Below are 18,191 nucleotides of genomic sequence, written 5' to 3'. Positions count from 1 at the left end.
GAAATTCTTTGCGTTGAGAAATTTGACTGTGATATGACTTCCCTATGAGATAACATAACAGGAGTTGGATAGTTTTAATGATACGTCACTTGCTAAAGGAAATTGTTGGACTTCTTCCGTTTGGGGCATAAATCAACAGCGCAAGATCGATCTTGCAGGATAATTCATCTTCCGATCAATGACGTCTGAGACGCCTTCTGATTCTCTTGGAAGCCAAGTAGCGGCCGTCTTTGATAAATCAGCGGTCGTGAGGCGAGCTCTCCAACCTGTCCCGATAACTCATATTGGGCCACAGCTCAAGATAACACCGCCAGTGATCTTGGACCATCGAACAGGGCCATCAAGGGCCGCGAAGTAGCCACGAAGGAGAGAGAACCGTATTGGGAGCAAGCCTGAATCCTATTTATCACGTTGAATTATGAATGGCTGTTGGTGAGTAACGAGAGATCTGATGATTGGTTGATGGCCCCCAGGGACGAGTCTGAGTGCTAATCTAAGAGAGAGATATAGTTATAGTGCATATAGGATGAGATGTCTAGTCTCTAGACTGATAATGGCGGTCAGGGGTTAGTTCCGTGGGCGTGCTGATGGTTAGTGGAGGCGGTGCCACTCTAGCTTCAGTGTGTTAGTGGGCTGGGCCAAGAGGATCTACCCAGACCACCCCCTTCCTCACTCCTTTAAGTCCAAGTTACCGTCAAACGCTTGCGTGAGCTACAACAACCTTTTAACGTAACAGAGAGCTCATCACCTGATTCGTTGGCGGTGTTGCTGACTGGCTGACGGTGCTGCTGATTGGCTAACGATGCTGCTGATTGGCGGATATTTATCTAGCTATTATTTTGAACATTATCATTCACACATTACCATTGCAAAAATACATATATTTGTCAAAATTTTCGCGTTTATCATGGCCGTTAGAGAGATCTAATGAGCTTATTGGTATTGACATATAAATAACATGAGGCAAAATTATGTTAGAATTGTGTGAGTTATATTTACAGCAGGTAAGAGCAGTGCTACAGGTGTTGGAAGTGTTGAAGGTGCACAGAACACTGCGTTTTTATTATATCTTTTGTCGGGTACCCTCACGCACCACTACTGGCAGACGGAGGCTCCCTAACACTAACATGACCTGGCTTTTGAGTCTAAAAATAAAAAAAATCCGAACAGGTTCTAATCTGGAATTAATCTGACACCTGCTTGGCTTAGAAGCCATATTGGCGGCTGTTAAGCCAGCAGCCACAGAGTCAGCAGCAGCAGCGTTAGCACCAGCAGCGTCAGCAACAGAGTCAACAACAACGCCAGTTACAGATAGAGGAGGAAAGGGGGGGGGGGGGTAGTAGAGGGGGCGTTAGCGGGCACCCCAAAAGAGATGGTCGGGTCTTACCGGCGGAAGAACGCGGCTTGGACTTTGGCTTGTCGTGGGCGAGTGCCTTGTTGAAGTGTGAGGAGGGCGGGTAGTAGGGGTTGGGGAAGTCTGCCCCCCCACCCAGGGAGCCCGGGTAGGGGGGATAGGAGGGCAGGAGGGGGGTGGCAGAGGCCTCCCCTCCGCCCCCACTAACCCCACCAGTGGAGGAAAAGCCCGCACCTTCACGCCCACTCTTGTTGGCACAGCCACCCAGGGGGGACAGCATGGGCGCACTCTTCAGATCGGAGCCGTCGCTGCCGCCCCCACCGCCGCCCATGGAGTATTCTGAGACGGGCCCGCCGCCGCCCGCGCCGCCCGCCATCGACTCATCCTTAGTGAAGGCCGATGCGAAGAGTCCCGAAGACGCATAGGAGTAGGAGTAGGAGTTGGCGTGCGGCGCCGGTGAAGTGGAGGAGTGGGCGTGGGCGTAGTGGTGCGGCTTGGAGAAGGGGGAGTGCCAGGAGGGGGAGGAGCCGCCCACCATGCTCTTGTCACCACCCAGCCACGGGTGGAGGGGCGAGGCGAAATGTGGGCGGAAGACCTGACCGGAACCCATCCGCGCTGTGGAGGGAGAGACACAACGTTAGTAACAAGGCCTCGTCACGTCATATACACGTATACTATACATACACGGTGGTCACGTACACAGGGGCCGGTGACACGGTGACACATGGACTGCCAGCTGGACACTGGCACTACTGACACAGTGTCAAAGGGACTGCCAGCTGGACACTTACACATACACAGATACTTCTGATACAGTGACACAGGCGAAACTGAGTGACATCAGTGGTAAGAGATGCTCACCATCCGGAGACTCAGCTTCACCATCCGGAGACTCAGCTTCACCCTCCGGAGGCTCAGCTTCACCCTCCGGAGGCTCAGCTTCACCATCCGGGGGCTCAGCTTCACCATCCGGAGGTTCAGCTTCACCATCCGGGGGCTCAGCTTCACCATCCGGGGGCTCAGCTTCACCATCCGGAGGCTCAACTTCACCATCATCATCTTCAGTCTCATCGTTGCAAGAAGAGGCTGTTATTTAACAAAATTTAACCGAACATATATATATATTAATTCCAGTTCCAAGATCACTGTCATTAATTATAATTATACTTATTGACGCACAACATCCAAGTAATACAATGGTATTAATTAAATTGATCAGAATGATGATTATTACTCCGGCGTCATAATTACTCCCCAGGACTATATGCGACTGAAAAGCGGATTAAGGCGTCCTGTAGTTGCCAGTTGCGTTGCTCCTGGGAGTATGGGTTCGAGTCACTTCTGGGGTGTGAATTTTCAGTCATATATATATATATATATATATATATATATATATATATATATATATATATATATGTCGTACCTAGTAGCCAGAACGCACTTCTCTGCCTACTATTCAAGGCCCGATTTGCCTAATAAGCCAAGTTTTAATGAATTAATTGTTTTTCGACTACCTAACCTACCTAACCTAACCTAACCTAACTTTTCCGGCCACCTAGCCTAACCTAACCTATAGAGATATGTTAGGTTAGGTTAGGTAGGGTTGGTTAGGTTCGGTCATATATCTACGTTAATTTTAACTCCAAAAAAAAAAATTGACCTCATACATAATGAAATGGGTAGCTTTATCATTCCATAAGAAAAAAATTAGAGAAAATATATTAATTCAGGAAAACTTGGCTTATTAGGCAAATCGGGCCTTGAATAGTAGGCTGAGAAGTGCGTTCTGGCTACTAGGTACGACATATATATATATATATATATATATATATATATATATATATATATATATATATATTAGAGAGAGAAAGAGAGACTTGCTGACATTACCAGTGGGTAAAATGACAGTAGCAAAAGGGAAGGTAGTGAGAGAGGTGCACTAAAGGCAGCACCAAATTGCTGCAGAAGGAGTCACACACAAGTAGATGTAGAAGCCGTAGCAGTAGATATGGTAGTTGTACCAGGAGGTAGATTAGTCAATGAGGTGGTGAAAGGTAGAGTCAGCATTGTAAATGTGGTAGTAGTAGGCATCCATCAGTCTCAGGAGACTGGTGTGGAAGAAATTCAATTAAGTCACAAAAATGGGTCATGGTAATATCCTGGACACTCAGAACTTAGAACATATAAACTTTAGCGCAGTGAGAAAGAGCAATACACATAATAAATTAATAATTCTCAGTCCGGAGTCGGTAAACAAGCACTTTCAGCCCAATTCAGAATATAATTAATGACAACGATGTTCGAGCTGAAGTCGAACAGGCTGTCGATTGATCATTAAGTGCACTTGGAGTCGAAGAAGAGGGTCGATAAACGCTTTGTAACCCCCGAGTGGATCAGAATGAAAAATTCACTGAAGGCATTATATGTAAAAAAAACAAAATCCCACTCTATTATCTTTATTAAACATCAATAAATCTGAATTATCAAGCAGAATCATCGTTATTTTCAATGAAAAAAATCTGCATTTAGCGACTTGGAGAACAAGAACAAATTAATGCCATTAGCAGATGATGTAGCGTTCCATTAAATTCAATTAGTTCACGTCCTGCCTGAAGCTGTCATAAGTTACAATGCATGTAATTATATGATAACTTTATGAAATAAACGCAGCACTCGTCACCTGCATGACGGCTCCGAATGTTATCACTATGGCCGACCCTTTTAACAAAAATTGACGTTGCAATTTCTCGGTTTTCGTCCGGCAGTAAGTCAACCAAGGAATTTTTGTGGTGTGTGTGTGTGTGAGGCTGTGTATTTGCTATTTGTATTTAATAGTTGGGCCTGCAGAATTGAGCTATTAGCTCTTGGACCCCGCCTTTCTATCCGATGGTTGACAGATGTACTGACTGTTTCTTTTCTATCATATCTTCTACAAATATTTCACACACTCACACAGACACACACACACACACACACACACACACACACACACACACACACACACACACACACACACACACACACACACACACACACACACTCATTCAAAGGTTGCAGCCCGAAGCAGCTATCTGACTTCCAGGTACCTATTTACTCCTAAGTGAACAGGGGACATCAAATTTAAAGAAGCTCTCCCTATTTATTTCTACCTCGACCGGGAATCGATCCCAGGCTCTTAGGACTACGACCCCAGAACGTTATTCGCTCGGCTGCGAGGACCTGAGTGTCTGTGTGTGTGTGTGTGTGTGTCTATTCACCTAGTTCTACTCGCCTAATTGTGCTTTAGGATGTTGAGTTTCGGCTCTTTGGTCCCGCCTCTCAACTGTCAATCAACTGATGTATAGGTTCCTGAGTCTATTTAGCTCTATCATATCTACATTTGAAATTATGAATGGAGTCAGCATCCACCACATCACTTCCTAATGCATTCCATTTATTAACTGTTCTGAAAAAGTTCTGTCTAGTGTTGCTGTGGCTAAACCGGGTAATCAGTTTCCACCTGTGTCCCTTTGTGCGAGTACACCCCGTGGTAAATAATCGGTATTTATTATTATTTAACACCACCCGTGTTAAATAGTAATTGAATAATCTGAATTTATCTTCCCCTGTTATTCTCCTGAGAATTTTGCGTGTGGAAATAACCCCTTAGTTCTGGCACTAGTCTTTTGACATACCTCTCTATCTTCTCCTTAATTGGTATTACATATATGGTATACAGGGATCAAGTATACAAGATTATTTACACAAACTTCTAAAGGCAGTTCTGATGTTAGCCAGCTTTGCATACGCTGCTGATGATATATTCTTTTGATGTGGGCTTCAAGAGACAGGTTCGGCGTGAAACCAAATCCCAGATCTTTCTCTCTCTCTGTCCGAGACTGAGCTATTGGGTATTCATCTAGCCACTGAGTATGGCTCGATGTATGGAAATTTGAAACTATGTATGGAGTCAACCTCCACCTCTGTCTAATGCATTCCATTTGTTAACTACTCTGACAATAAAAAAGTCATGTGTATGTGTGTGTGTGTGGGTGTATGTGTGTGTGTGTTCTCACCTAGTTGTGCTCATCTAATTGTGCTGGCGGGGGTTGAGCGCTGGCTCTTTGGTCCCGCCTTTCGACTGTCAATCAACTTATTTTTTTGGCCACACACACCCAGGAAGCAGCCCGTAGCAGCTGTCTAACTCCCAAGTACCTATTGGCTGCTACGTGAACAGAGGCATCAGGGTGAAAGACACTCTGCCCATTTGTTTCTGCCACCGCCGGGAATCGACCTCCGGACTCTAGGATTACGAATCACGAGCGCTGTCCACTCAGCCGTCAGATCTCTCCTGACACAGCTCTTTAACTTCTTCGGTACGTATTTATGACAAAGTGAACAGGGGCATTAACAGAAAAAAATATTCCTGCCGCGGCCTTCGGTTATCAGCCGTTGACCGAAGCTTTCTGTGCCCTAGGAGCCCTGTTCTCTCTCTCTCTCTCTCTCCCTCTCTCTTTCTCTCTCTCTCTCCCCTCTCTCTCTCTCTCTCTCTCTCTCTCTCTCTCTCCCCTCTCTCTCTCTCTCTCTCTCTCTCTCTCTCTCTCTCTCTCTCTCTCTCTCTCTCTCTGTTTATCTCTGCAACTCATATCGAGAGTCATCTTAATCATCCGTTGATTTAAGAGCCTCGATCTGGCAGCCTATAATATAAACAAATATAGACTAAAAGAGTCGATAAGCGCGGCCGATTAAAGGTCTAACCCACGATTACTGCTTTGATCGGTTATCCTAATGGTTCAAACGTGACTACGGGCCGCTTTGAGTCCGAGATTGATGTCGTGGCGTCTAGGAGATGATGGGTGACGATGATTGGGATGGGGATGGGTGGGATAGTGGCGCGCCGGGATGGAATAGTGGGAGGGATGGAGGGTTGAGGATGAGAGGAGAAGTTGTGCAGATGTAACAGGATGGAAGAGATAAAGGTGTAATTGTTTATCTAAAGTTAAGGGCCCAAAAAAGGGAAAAAGGGGAAGAATGAGAAGAGAAAGGGGTGGTTAGAAAATTTAATTAAAGAAGGAATTTGATGAGAAACTAATTTTCCTGATGGTTAATCACAGGGTTCACTGATCTATCGAACCTGCAAGGCTGGTTTGAGTATTATAAAATAATATAGACTGAAATGTGATTATAATATATTTTAGAGTCAAATGAAAGAAAAACAGAATAAGTACATTTTAGATAGAACGTCCTATAAGATAGAACGTCTGTCTATCTGCAGACGAGGAGTCACAATAACGTGGCTGAAATATGTTGACCAAACCCCACACTAGAAAGTGAAGGGACGGCGACGTTTCGGTCCGTCCCTTCACTTTCTAGTGTGTGGTTTGGTCAACGTCTGTTTATCTGTCTGTCAAAAGTTGGAGGCCACGTGCTTTGAGGCTAGCATCACCCAAATTTGCAGCGGGAATGGTCTGGGGGTATAGGACGGAGACAGACTGGTCTAGGTGGATCTAAGTTAAAGGCTTAAAGAAATATGAGCAATTACAAACAGCAGTAGGCCGTTTTCATGGAGTTTTTCATGGAGTCTAGTGTGAAATATGGCGTGTGATTAACATGGAGTTGTTACTACATCTATGGACAGCACAAAACGTCCACTAGACTGTGCGACACAGTGGTTGCAAGGATCAGGTTGGGTTACCGTTACCTGTGGCAGGTGGCTGCAGGTGACGGGTCTCCCAATCCTGAGCACTCCAGTTGCAAACTCTGTGAGCAGGAACTACGGCATGATCTCCCGCACTACATCACTGAATGCCCAGTTATTAAACCTTTCAGACCAGTTGGCATGAGGTACCTGGAGCTTTGCAAATACTTTATTCACTCTCGTATTCTTGAAGATATCCTCACAGTATACCCAAAATTTGCCAGTGCAGGCTATTAAACACATGGCTCTGTATGACTAACCATCCTGCGAGATGGGGACTTGTATTACCACTGCTACCTTATTCAATCTTGTGTTGTTGATATCCTCAAAATGCATCCGGAGTCTGCCAGTGCAGACTGCCTATCACATGCCTCTGTATGACTAACCATCCTGTGTGATGGGGATTTTTTAGCATCACTTAGTTAGCTTTTTTGACACACTGTACTCCACTTCATATAGTCTAGGGTAGCTGCACTAATGCAGATGTACCTCATGTATTAATAAAAAAAAAAAAAAATTATATGAGAAGAAAGAGAAGAGAGAGGATAGCAAAGCATCTCAGACCCATAGTTTTCTTTCAGTGTTTCTTGATGTGTGATGTTGGGTGGGGACGTGGGGGGGGGAGGAGGAAGAGGTAGCATCATAGAGAGAGTTACTAGATGGAGAAATACCTACACAGATATAGAGATAGGAAGAGATATAGATTAGTAGAGATAGTGATAGGCAGATATATAGACAGGTTGAGACAGAGAGGGGAGACAGACAGACAGACAGCCAGACCCAGGCATTCCCGTCCTGGTCTGGAAGATAGCAGAGTGTAACTGAGTGTTAGCTCGCTGTTGATAGTTTTCTGAGTCTTGTGTGATGTACAGTGTCTCTCCAGTGTCCAGTTATCTCTCGTCGTCGTCTCTCTCGATATCCTAGCTAACAACATCGAAGTAACCAACAGATACAACGTCACTAAGAGATTACTCACTCGTCGAAAACACTGCACATCAAGGAATTTCAGCCAAATATCAACACCCGGTTGATATTTGGCTGAAATACTCTGTCTTCTTTGCAACCAAGACGGAACACGCAACGTACTACCCCAGCCATTTTGCATTCACTTGTATTCTACCTGTGAAAATGTTGACATGGTCGACGAAACGCATCTCTTCAGCGTCAGGACATGATAAAACTGTAAAATGATCTTTGGAAAGTTAATTTTTTCAACTTTCTTCTCAAGTAACGAAAAATATAAGAACAATAGAGAACTTTCGTACTAAACTCCACTGCTTAAATAGATGTTTAACCAGTTATAACACAATTTTTTTCAACAGATGTAACACAAATGTTTAAGCAAATGTAACACTAATGTGCAGATGTAACTTAAATATTTAAGCAGAACACAAATTTTTAAGCAATTATAACTCATATGTTTATGCAAATGTAACACAAATGCTTAAGCAGATGTATCACAAATGTTTAAGCAGGTCTAACACAAATATGTCAAAAAATGAATCACTAATGTATAAACAGATTTTATCCAAATGCTCAAACAAATGTATCACAAGATATTTTTGTTTGTTTAACGCAGTACGTACACGGCACGGGGCTCTACCGCATGCAAATATGTACGTATTAAGCGCTTCACGAATGCTAATGTGAAGGCGGACACCATGAGGGCCCATACTACTGGTGTGGTAATTACAGCGCTATTTCCGCTCGCTGCTTAATTGACCATGAACAATAAGGGGGGAATATCAGAAGATTGTGGGTGGGATGATATGGGAGGGGTTGGGGGGACTCGAGGACCTCTGGAAATGGATGGGAACTTGGGGACTAGACTGGCAATGGAATTTTTTTAACGAACGTGGGATAGATTGTGCCGCAGACTTATATATCTACTACGGCGAAATATTCTGAGCACTCCTGTTGCAAATTCTGTGAGCAGGAACTGCGGTATGATCTCCCACACTACATCACCGAATGCCCAGTTATTAGACCTTTCAGACCAGTTGGCATGAGGTACCTGGAGCTTTGCAATTACTTTATTCACTCTCGTATTCTTGAAGATATCCTCACAGTGTACCCAAAATTTGCCAGTGCAGGCTATTAAACATATGGCCCTGTATGACTAACCATCCTGCGAGATGGGGACTTGTATTACCACTGCTACCTTATTCAATCTTGTGTTGATGATATCCTCAAAATGCTTCCGGTGTCTGCCAGTGCAGACTGCCTATCACATGCCTCTGTATGACTAACCATCCTGTGTGATGGGGATTTTTTAGCATCACCTAGTTAGCTTTTTTTGACACACTGTACTCCACTTCATATAGTCTAGGGTAGCTGCACTAATGCAGATCTACCTAATATATTAATAATAATAAAAAAAGTCACGGACTCCCCCTGTGTTCTTGAGGATATACTCTTAATGCTGCTGATCACATGGTCCTGAATGACTAATTATCCTCCGAGATGTGGATTTTTGTATCGGATAAAACCTTGGTAATCGTTCTTTATTTTTTTATTTTCTGTCTGCTTGATGATTTTTTCGTATTCTACACATTTACGAACAAAAATTTGTCAATAATATTACTCAGCCACTCTGGTTCCGGTGATGGTTCGCTCTCTTATTTGTGCCTCAATCACCCAGTAAATTATCCCTTCTCTGTTTAGGCGAATAATTAAGTATTGGAACCAAGTGAATCCAACCTGGACAAGACTCGAACCCAGACGAAATCGCTGGAGAGGTGCGGGAGTAATTTTCTACCGCAAGGCAACAGTGTTTCACTCTCTGTCTGTCTGTCTGTCTGTCTGTCTCTGTCTGTCTGTCTGTCTGTCTGCCTGTCTGCCTGCCTGTCTGCCTGTCTGTCTGTCTGTCTGTCTGTCTGTCTGTCTGTCTGTCTGTCTGTCTGTCTGTCTGTCTGTCTGTCTGTCTCTCTTTCTTGTTCTCTCTCTCTCTCTCTCTCTCTCTCTCTCTCTCTCTCTCTCTCTCTCTCTCTCTCTCTCTCTCTCTCTCTCTCTCTCTCTCTCTCTCTCTCTCTCCACAAGTGAGTGTAGACGTGCATCGCCCGGCTCCCGTCGGCATCCAAGACACCTTGTCATCGCCAGCTAAGGCAGATCTATATCTTACAGCGGCTGAAGGAGGCGGAGACTGCCACGGCATAGAGACGAGCATGCTATCCCCTGAGTCACTGCCACGCTAAAGTGGTCACATCTCTCACTGGCCCTAGTACTGTGCCCCTCAGCGCGTTGCGAGTCTTTTGCTTGTGGTCGTAGATGAACAGGAACCGTGTTCGGTCGTATCTTATTATGAACTTCAGAATAATACCACAGGTCGTCTTCTATTCCTATTTATTGGTTGGTAACACAGCATCCGGCCAAAGTATCACACACACACACACATAAATATATATATTTATGTGTGTGTGTGTGTGTGTGCAGTACAAACACACACGCAGACATACACACACACACACACACACACACACACACACACACACACACACACACACACACACACACACACACACACACACACACACCACCTTTGCGGTTGTCCTGTAAGTCTAAACTATAGATTATTATCACCTCCTCTCCTGCCCAGGCGCACACAGCCAACCCAAACAAGCAACATAAACATTTTAAAGTGGATATAAAAATTGCCTTAGAGCGATTTCGTAGTTCAGGTTGTAAGGTTTAATTTTCTAAGAATTGAGTATAAATAGACAGGCGTCTGACTTTCTAAACCACCAACTGTTTGGCGACAACCAATAAATTCCCAAAGAAGACTTCGTGATGTTAGTCGTTGTTTATGTCTAAGTCTACATAAACACATCGAGACTCGACAGAAGAAAAAAAAACTTGTTTGTAATCTGCGTTTAACTTTGGGAAGACGTTTAATGTGGATGAGGTTTGATTTATTCTGCCCACCGAATGTTTCAAAATATGAGATGTATAATGTCGATCGTAAAAAGGAAATATGCTGAGGACGACTTGGACCCCCCCCCCCCACACACATACACACACACACACACCACACACCACACACACACACACCACACACAGACACACACACACATACACACACACCACACTCACTCGCACACATACACACATACACACACACCACACACACACACAAACAGACATAGACACAGACACACACACGTGTGTGCGCGCGCGTGTGTGCATGTCTTTTTTTATTGATGCCAACGGGATCGACCTGTTGGGTCTTGAACCTCTCCTTTCTAACCGTCTATTGTCTAATGTACTGACGACCACCCGATCTAATTTGCTCTATCATATCTGCCACATAACTTTCTCACACAACCACTCTACATCCCCAGGATGCAACCTGCAGCAACTATAGGACTTCCCAGAAGAAATTTACTCCTAGGTAAACAGAGGCATCAGGTGAAAGGAAACTCTTCTTATTCTGCCTCGACTGGAAACGAACCCGGGTCCCTTTGGACAACGATTCCCGAGTGCTGTGTGTGTGGGTGTGAAGAAGAGGGGGGGGGGGGATGGGCGGGATGGAGATTGGCCAATCCTTCCCCCCCCCCTTTTCCCCGTCTTCCCCTTCCCCCCTTCCCCTTTCCCTACCTGTGTGCCATCACCCCACCACGGCGATCTCAACCCCTTGGTTCGTGTCTCGTCGAATCTCGGCTTTATTGCTGACAATCGGAAGGGCTGGAAGTACCTAGCCCCTGAGCGTGGGGAATTAGAGCCAATTAGGCCAGAGTCGTCGGGGCAGGTAGTTGGAGTGTTCCAAACGTCATGAACAAGGTCTGGTGTAGATTTTACCCAAATTCATATTATGGTGTTCATCATCACTCCTCTGACTCTCTCTTCCCTTTTTCTCTCTTCCCCGTTATTTTTGTTTTTAAGTTTTCTCTGTGGTCTTCCAATAAGGTGGGGAATATGTGAAAATATTTGCGTGTATAGGAGTATCATACACGCGTGCCCACACACGCGCACACACACACACACACACACACACACACACACACACACACACACACACACACACACACACACACACACACACACACGTCAGTAGCATACCCTTCATTAGCAAAAGTTAGAGCATCATTTAGATCGTTGTACACCGCTACGTGAGACCAGTCTTAGAGTTTGCCGCCACATCGTGAAGCCCCTACATAAAGAAACACATAAGAAAACTAGATAAGGTTCATAAGTTTGTTTCGAGGCTCGTCCTAACCTCGAAGTGGTTTGGAGGAAAGGGGAAGGGGTAATAAGAAAGTCTGAAGGAAAATTGCAGGGGATGGAATATGAAGAGAGACTGAAGGAACTAACCCTGATGACACTAAGAAAAAGGAGTGACAGGGGAGACAGGAAAGAGACGTATCAAATACTTAGAGGGATTGACAGAATGGAAATAGAAATAGCAGTAAATTACGGAAAGAATCCTCTTAACCCAATATGTAAATGATACTCAAGTTAAAAGGGAGGAGATGCAGTTAGTGTACTGAACCTGTTCTTCACCCAGAAGGTAGAAGACTTCGAGAACTTGGAACCTGAAATCCCACAAGGAGCTAGTAACCATTGTATGATTCTCTTTGCATGATTGAACTAAAAGTAATGACCATAGGTCACGGGGATATTAAACGAAGAATATAATACAAATAAGGAAATTGCACCAGAGTAGGAGAATGCCTGGGAAATGTACAATAGGATAAAGAACGTAGAGGTTAGACGGTCCTAGAAATGATGTATTATACAATAATGGAAATTGAGGGAGGATATGTTCGAACAATAAAGGAAACAAGTATGAGAGAATGTAACAATCTATAGTTAAATAAACAACACCAAGTAACGAAAAGAAATAACAGGAAGGAATAGAAAAAAATATACCGAGCAGAAATGAACCAGTAAAAATGCAACAAAGTAACGAGACATAAAACATGAGAAGAAACTTTACAAACACCAAGAAAATGAAATTTAATCGAAAGTATAGAAGCAAAAAAAGTTACTGCAAAACCATATACAAATCAAAATTACAGTGCAAGAACAGATCAGTAGACTATGAAAGAGGCGAGAACAAACTCAAAATAACAATGAAGTTTGAGATGAACTAAAAGGAAGTTTCTGTAAATATTGGAAGAAACAGCACAGCCCCTCAGTGTACAGCTAGCTGTATATTGAGCATATAATATATATCTGATATATAAGAAATGAATTGCGAAAGGTTTTCCCAGCCAAGGAAGAAGGAAGATGGCGAGTGTAGTACAATAATACTAGAAAGTGGGGGATAGTAAGGAGGCACTTAACTACAAACCGATGGTCCCTAAAAAATCATTCTTTGTAAAGTATTAAAAAGAACAATAATGATAAGATTAGTTAAACACCTGGCGATGATAAGCTATGTAAACAACCACCAACACGGTTGGCACAGTTCTGCTAAAGAGATTTAGATAAACGTAAACAAATATCTGGTTGGACTTGGTGGGGTACCGACATTGGAAAGAGAGTACCTGACGTACGTCAGAAAGTCACACTGAGGGACGGGAAGAAAGAATTGCATTGAGTAACAAACGGAACCTCTCAGGTATCAGGGTCCCATAATATATATAATCTATTTTAATGACTTTACTAAAAAGTGGGTGAATCTTACTTGACGATATTTGCAGACGATTTAAAATTAATTTGAAGAATCGAGACAGATGGTGCAATGCTAACACACACTCCTCCTGCGCCTCTGGAGCGATTTGGTTTGGGTTCGAGTCCTGGTTAGGGAGGACTGACTAGACGCCAGTCCTTAACTGATCACCTCTGTTCACCCAGCAGTAAATGGGCATTTGGTTGGTGAATATCTGACTGGTGCATATCGCGTTCCAGGGGAAATCTTGTGGGTAAGGCTTACCATGAGGTATAGGAAGCAAAAGCTCTCAGCCTGCTAACAGAATTCAGAAGTTGTTTGTTCCTGTACCCCATCTGTGTAAGAAAAGAAAAAAGAAAAATAGACTAGGACGAACTTCAGAGTTGGTCCATGAAATAGCTATACTGGATTTCAACACCAGCAAGTGTAAAGTGATAAAAATGGAAACAGGGGCCAGGAAACTTCAGAACAGAAACTACCTTACTATAACGACTAGAGGAAAAAAACTGGAAGTGGATATGACACTTAGCATAACTTTGGCAAACCAACATCTCTTTGAAGACATCTGACAATGTACAAACAAATCAGGTTCTCTTCAAAATCATTATCGTTTCTACACACACAACCAGACAATCACGAGATATATTCTGACCAACAAGTGATCTTTAGAGCATTAACTTTTCAGTTTCCTTTCCAGGCTAATAAGAAGATCATCATTTTGGAATTTCTGTCTGATTGAGGTTAGAAGCCAAATGCTTGGGGCTAGTCTCACCAACTTTTCCAGTATGGTTGCTGTTATAATAATATATTATTTATCACAATGTGCATTCGCTAACAACTGAAATATTAGCTGCCACCACTATCACACTATCAGTAGATAATTACTTTTGAATATCACTTTTACTGGTATTGAAAAATACCAGTTCACTGATGGGTTGAAGATGTTAATCTACATTTTACCATATTACTTACTCGAGTAAGCAGCTAAGAGATTTGTCTTAACAATTCCATATGGAGGGAAATATGGAAATTCCATAGAGGATCGAATACAGAGAACCCTCACTGTTCACTATCATTCAAATGATTCTCTCATATTTTCCTAATTTAGCACTTTTATTAATTACTAATAATTGCTAATTAATGTCTGCGAAAGAGCATATATAAAATTTTACTGATATCGGTAACAAATCGACGGAGGGATGCTCTAGGAATACAGGAAACTAGCAGCCTCTAATTAAGACACCCTCGGGTGAACTGATACACAAAAGATTAAAGCCAATAATTAAATTTCTTCTTTTTAATAGCACTGAAATACTATGCTATATAATCCCTACCAAGGCCACTCGAATGATCAATGTTCGTGATGTAAGAACATACGAACAAGTACTCAATATACAGATGTATTAAATCCACGGACCAATGTTCTCATGTTACAGTTGAGCGGACGTCAGAGGTGTGGCGCTTAACACCAGTGTGGCCTCCGGAGCTGGGATTAGATGGCGACGCTCTGGTTGCCAGGCTCTCTAGTAAAGAGGCTCAAGGTAGCCTCTGAACAGAGTTCTAGTGACGGGAGGAATGGAGGAAACATATTTGGAGATGGTATTAAAGATCAGCAATACTTGTGTGGCTCAGGTAATTGTAGAGGAGGAGGAGGGGTAGAGGCTTGTATTTCCGGGGCACAGGTGAAGGAAGTTGGAAATCTTGTACACTAGTAATGGAACTTATACAGTGAGGTTAATATGATGGAATGGGGTTGAGGCGGCTGGGTTAGGGTAATGGGGTTAATGTGAATGTCTTTGGAGGCCCATATAATGTTTATCAAGTGATCTTGAAATCTGATTGGTGGAAGGCCTCACCAGGACGCATTCCTGCTACAGAATGTGGTGTGTGGACAAGTGAAGGTGAGGTGGTGTTTACGGCTAAATAAAGGATATCCTTGGCTGAAACAAACGCATAAAAACAGCCCAATGTTTAAAGGTTAAACACTGGACCCTCAAGACGAGTGGTAAAACCATATCTTATTAAGTGTTTCTCTCTCTCTCTCTCTCTCTCTCTCTCTCTCTCTCTCTCTCTCTCTCTCTCTCTCTCTCTCTCTCTCTCTCTCTCTCTCTCTCTTTCTCTCTCTGTCTCTCTCTCTAGAACACTGATTTTCAACCATTTTCATCTTAAAACACAGTGAATCAGGCACTAAAATGGTCGAGGCAACTGATTTGGAAGCAACACTGCCGGTTCTGTGTCTTAGTGCCAGCCGCACTTGGTTCATTATCATGACCAAACCACAGCTCAGAAGATTTAGAAGCTACGACGTTTCGGTCCGTCATGGTCCATTATCAAATCGAGTGGACTATTATCAATTCGTCCACACGACTTGATAATGGTCCAGAACGGACCGAAACGTCGTCACTTCTCCACCTTCTGGTGTGTGGTCTGCGTGTCATAATAATTTGCGTGTCATAATAATATATCTATTCATGTCTAATAAGCCCTGGAAAAGAAAAAGGACAAGGAATATTTGTTAAGAAACAAAATCAATAAGAAATACGTTAACCTGAGTACCTTGCATCCATACTGCAAACACGTACTGTCCCATGTCCCTTGCTTGAGGGGCGGATCAATTCTTTCAAAACTCCCGCCGTACACAAATTGATGCTTAGTAAGCACCCATCAATCTCAGGAGACTATGGAGTTGCGCTCTGGTTGTCGGTCTGGAGTGGCCTCTCCTGGGCGCAAAGCTACGGTAGATTAGGCATCACCCCTAATGCTTAAGAGCACACTAATGGGCCCTTAACATTAGGCAACCCGTTCTCGCAAATTTAATAAGTCAATATTGACTTATTAAATATGTGCATAGATGACATACTAAACATAATAGTTTCCCTTGAAAAGCTTCATAGAAAACACCGACCTTACCTAACCTACTTAGTATGTTAAGATAAGCAACTTATTGCTTCGTAATTACAATTATTTCCTAACCTATACCTATAATAGGTTAAGTAACAATTGTAATTACGAAGCTATAAGATGCTTATTTTAACATACTAAGTAGGTTAGGTAAGGTCGGTGTTTTCTATGAAGCTTTTCAAGGGAAACTATTATGTTTAGTATGTCATCTATGCACGCAACTAATAAGTCAATATTGACTTATTAAATTTGCGAGAACGGGTTGCATTAGGGGGAGTATGGAGGGAGGGGCTCGTGGTCACGCTCCTCTGCAAACACAAAACGTAATGGTCTCTATTTTCCCTTGTTATAACTTTTAACAAAGTTGTTACATCTTGTTATGAAGTCTTTATCACGTGTTAGAACGTTGATACAATTTGTTATATTGGTTGCTACAACTTGTTAGAAGGTTTTACAACTTGTTAGAAGATTTTACAACTTGTTCGAACGTTGTAGCAACTTGGTAATATCGTCGTATTTTAGCTGGTCCGGATTTTTGGAGGGAGAGGCGGATGAAAGGAGGATTAGATACCTAGGTAGATGTGTGGACCTACGCTTTGCTTTGGGCAAAATATTATAAGTTCAAATATTAATTTTGTACAAATTACAGCATTATGTTAAACGGTGTACATTAAAGAATGGTTCCAAACCCGCTTAGCTATTGTTGGGCAACTACCCCACAGCAATCACACGGGAAAAGTGGGTGAAGCTAGCCTAAAGTGCTTAGCCACAGCCTCTTATAGAAAGACATATTTATTCTATTTCATTATGAAGATGATGTAAATCTCACCTTCTCAAAGATTCAAAGACTCGAACCTTCGTTCGAGTCAAAGTTGCCCATCCTGTGTCACTGCCAACCTTGACTGCCAATAGGTACAATTGAAAATACAACAAAATATAAGGAGTAAGTTCAGCAAATTGTCTGTTCGCTCTCCCATATTTCTGACAAGAAATGTTCTCTCTCGGTTACGTTGGTCGGTGAGACAGGTTAAGCATTGTTGTGTCTAGAGGGCAGGTGGACGTTTCCTCTTACTTGGCTTCCTACACCACGTCAAGGTATTTACACAACCGTGTAGGGGCTTAGAAAAGGATGCGACGAAAAAAAATAACATTAACGAATTAAACCAGTAGAAATCTTTCTATAAGGTTCAACAAATTAAATATGATTTACTACGCAGGCGATGAGTCACAATAACGTTGCTGAAGTATGTTGACCAGACCACACACTAGAAGTTTGAAGGGACGACGACGTTTCGGTCCGTCCTGGACCATTCTCAAGTCGAGAATGGTCCAGGACGGACCGAAACGTCGTCGTCCCTTCAAACTTCTAGTGTGTGGTCTGGTCAACATGATTTACTACAACAAATCTCAGGAAAGTATCCATGTTTCTTACCATAAGCCAGGCATGGCGAGCAGTGCTCACAGTAGGAAGCTGTAAGTAGTGACAATACCCTTCCCACGTGATTGCAACCTTCCCACCGCCGCCTCCTGCTGGATGGCTGTGAGGGGCAAGGTAGGAAATGATAACTGCTATGGAACCAATTCTCCACAAATGTAAATTGCTTCGGGGAAAGGTAATGGGGCTCCAGCTCTTTAACATATGTGAACGT

At 43.1% G+C, this 18,191-nt stretch overlaps 1 protein-coding gene across 2 annotated transcripts in view; it reads right to left on the bottom strand.

Moving 5' to 3' along the window:
• LOC123745070 (GATA-binding factor C) overlaps positions 1-18,191 on the bottom strand; it is a 136,657-nt gene that overhangs the window by 54,957 nt on the left and 63,509 nt on the right. The window contains exon 2 of one of the 2 annotated variants that reach the window (XM_045725370.2): positions 1,388-1,969. In XM_045725370.2, the coding sequence (XP_045581326.2) occupies positions 1,388-1,969 (582 nt within the window). The remainder of the gene's footprint in view (positions 1-1,387; positions 1,970-18,191) is intronic. The other variant, XM_069306238.1, reaches the window with a different exon arrangement.

This window comes from Procambarus clarkii, chromosome 57, assembly GCF_040958095.1.
Source record: "Procambarus clarkii isolate CNS0578487 chromosome 57, FALCON_Pclarkii_2.0, whole genome shotgun sequence".
In the NCBI taxonomy this organism is placed as follows: domain Eukaryota; kingdom Metazoa; phylum Arthropoda; class Malacostraca; order Decapoda; family Cambaridae; genus Procambarus; species Procambarus clarkii.
The sequence above is the reverse complement of the archived record's forward strand: the minus strand, read 5'-3'. Positions and strand labels throughout refer to the sequence as shown.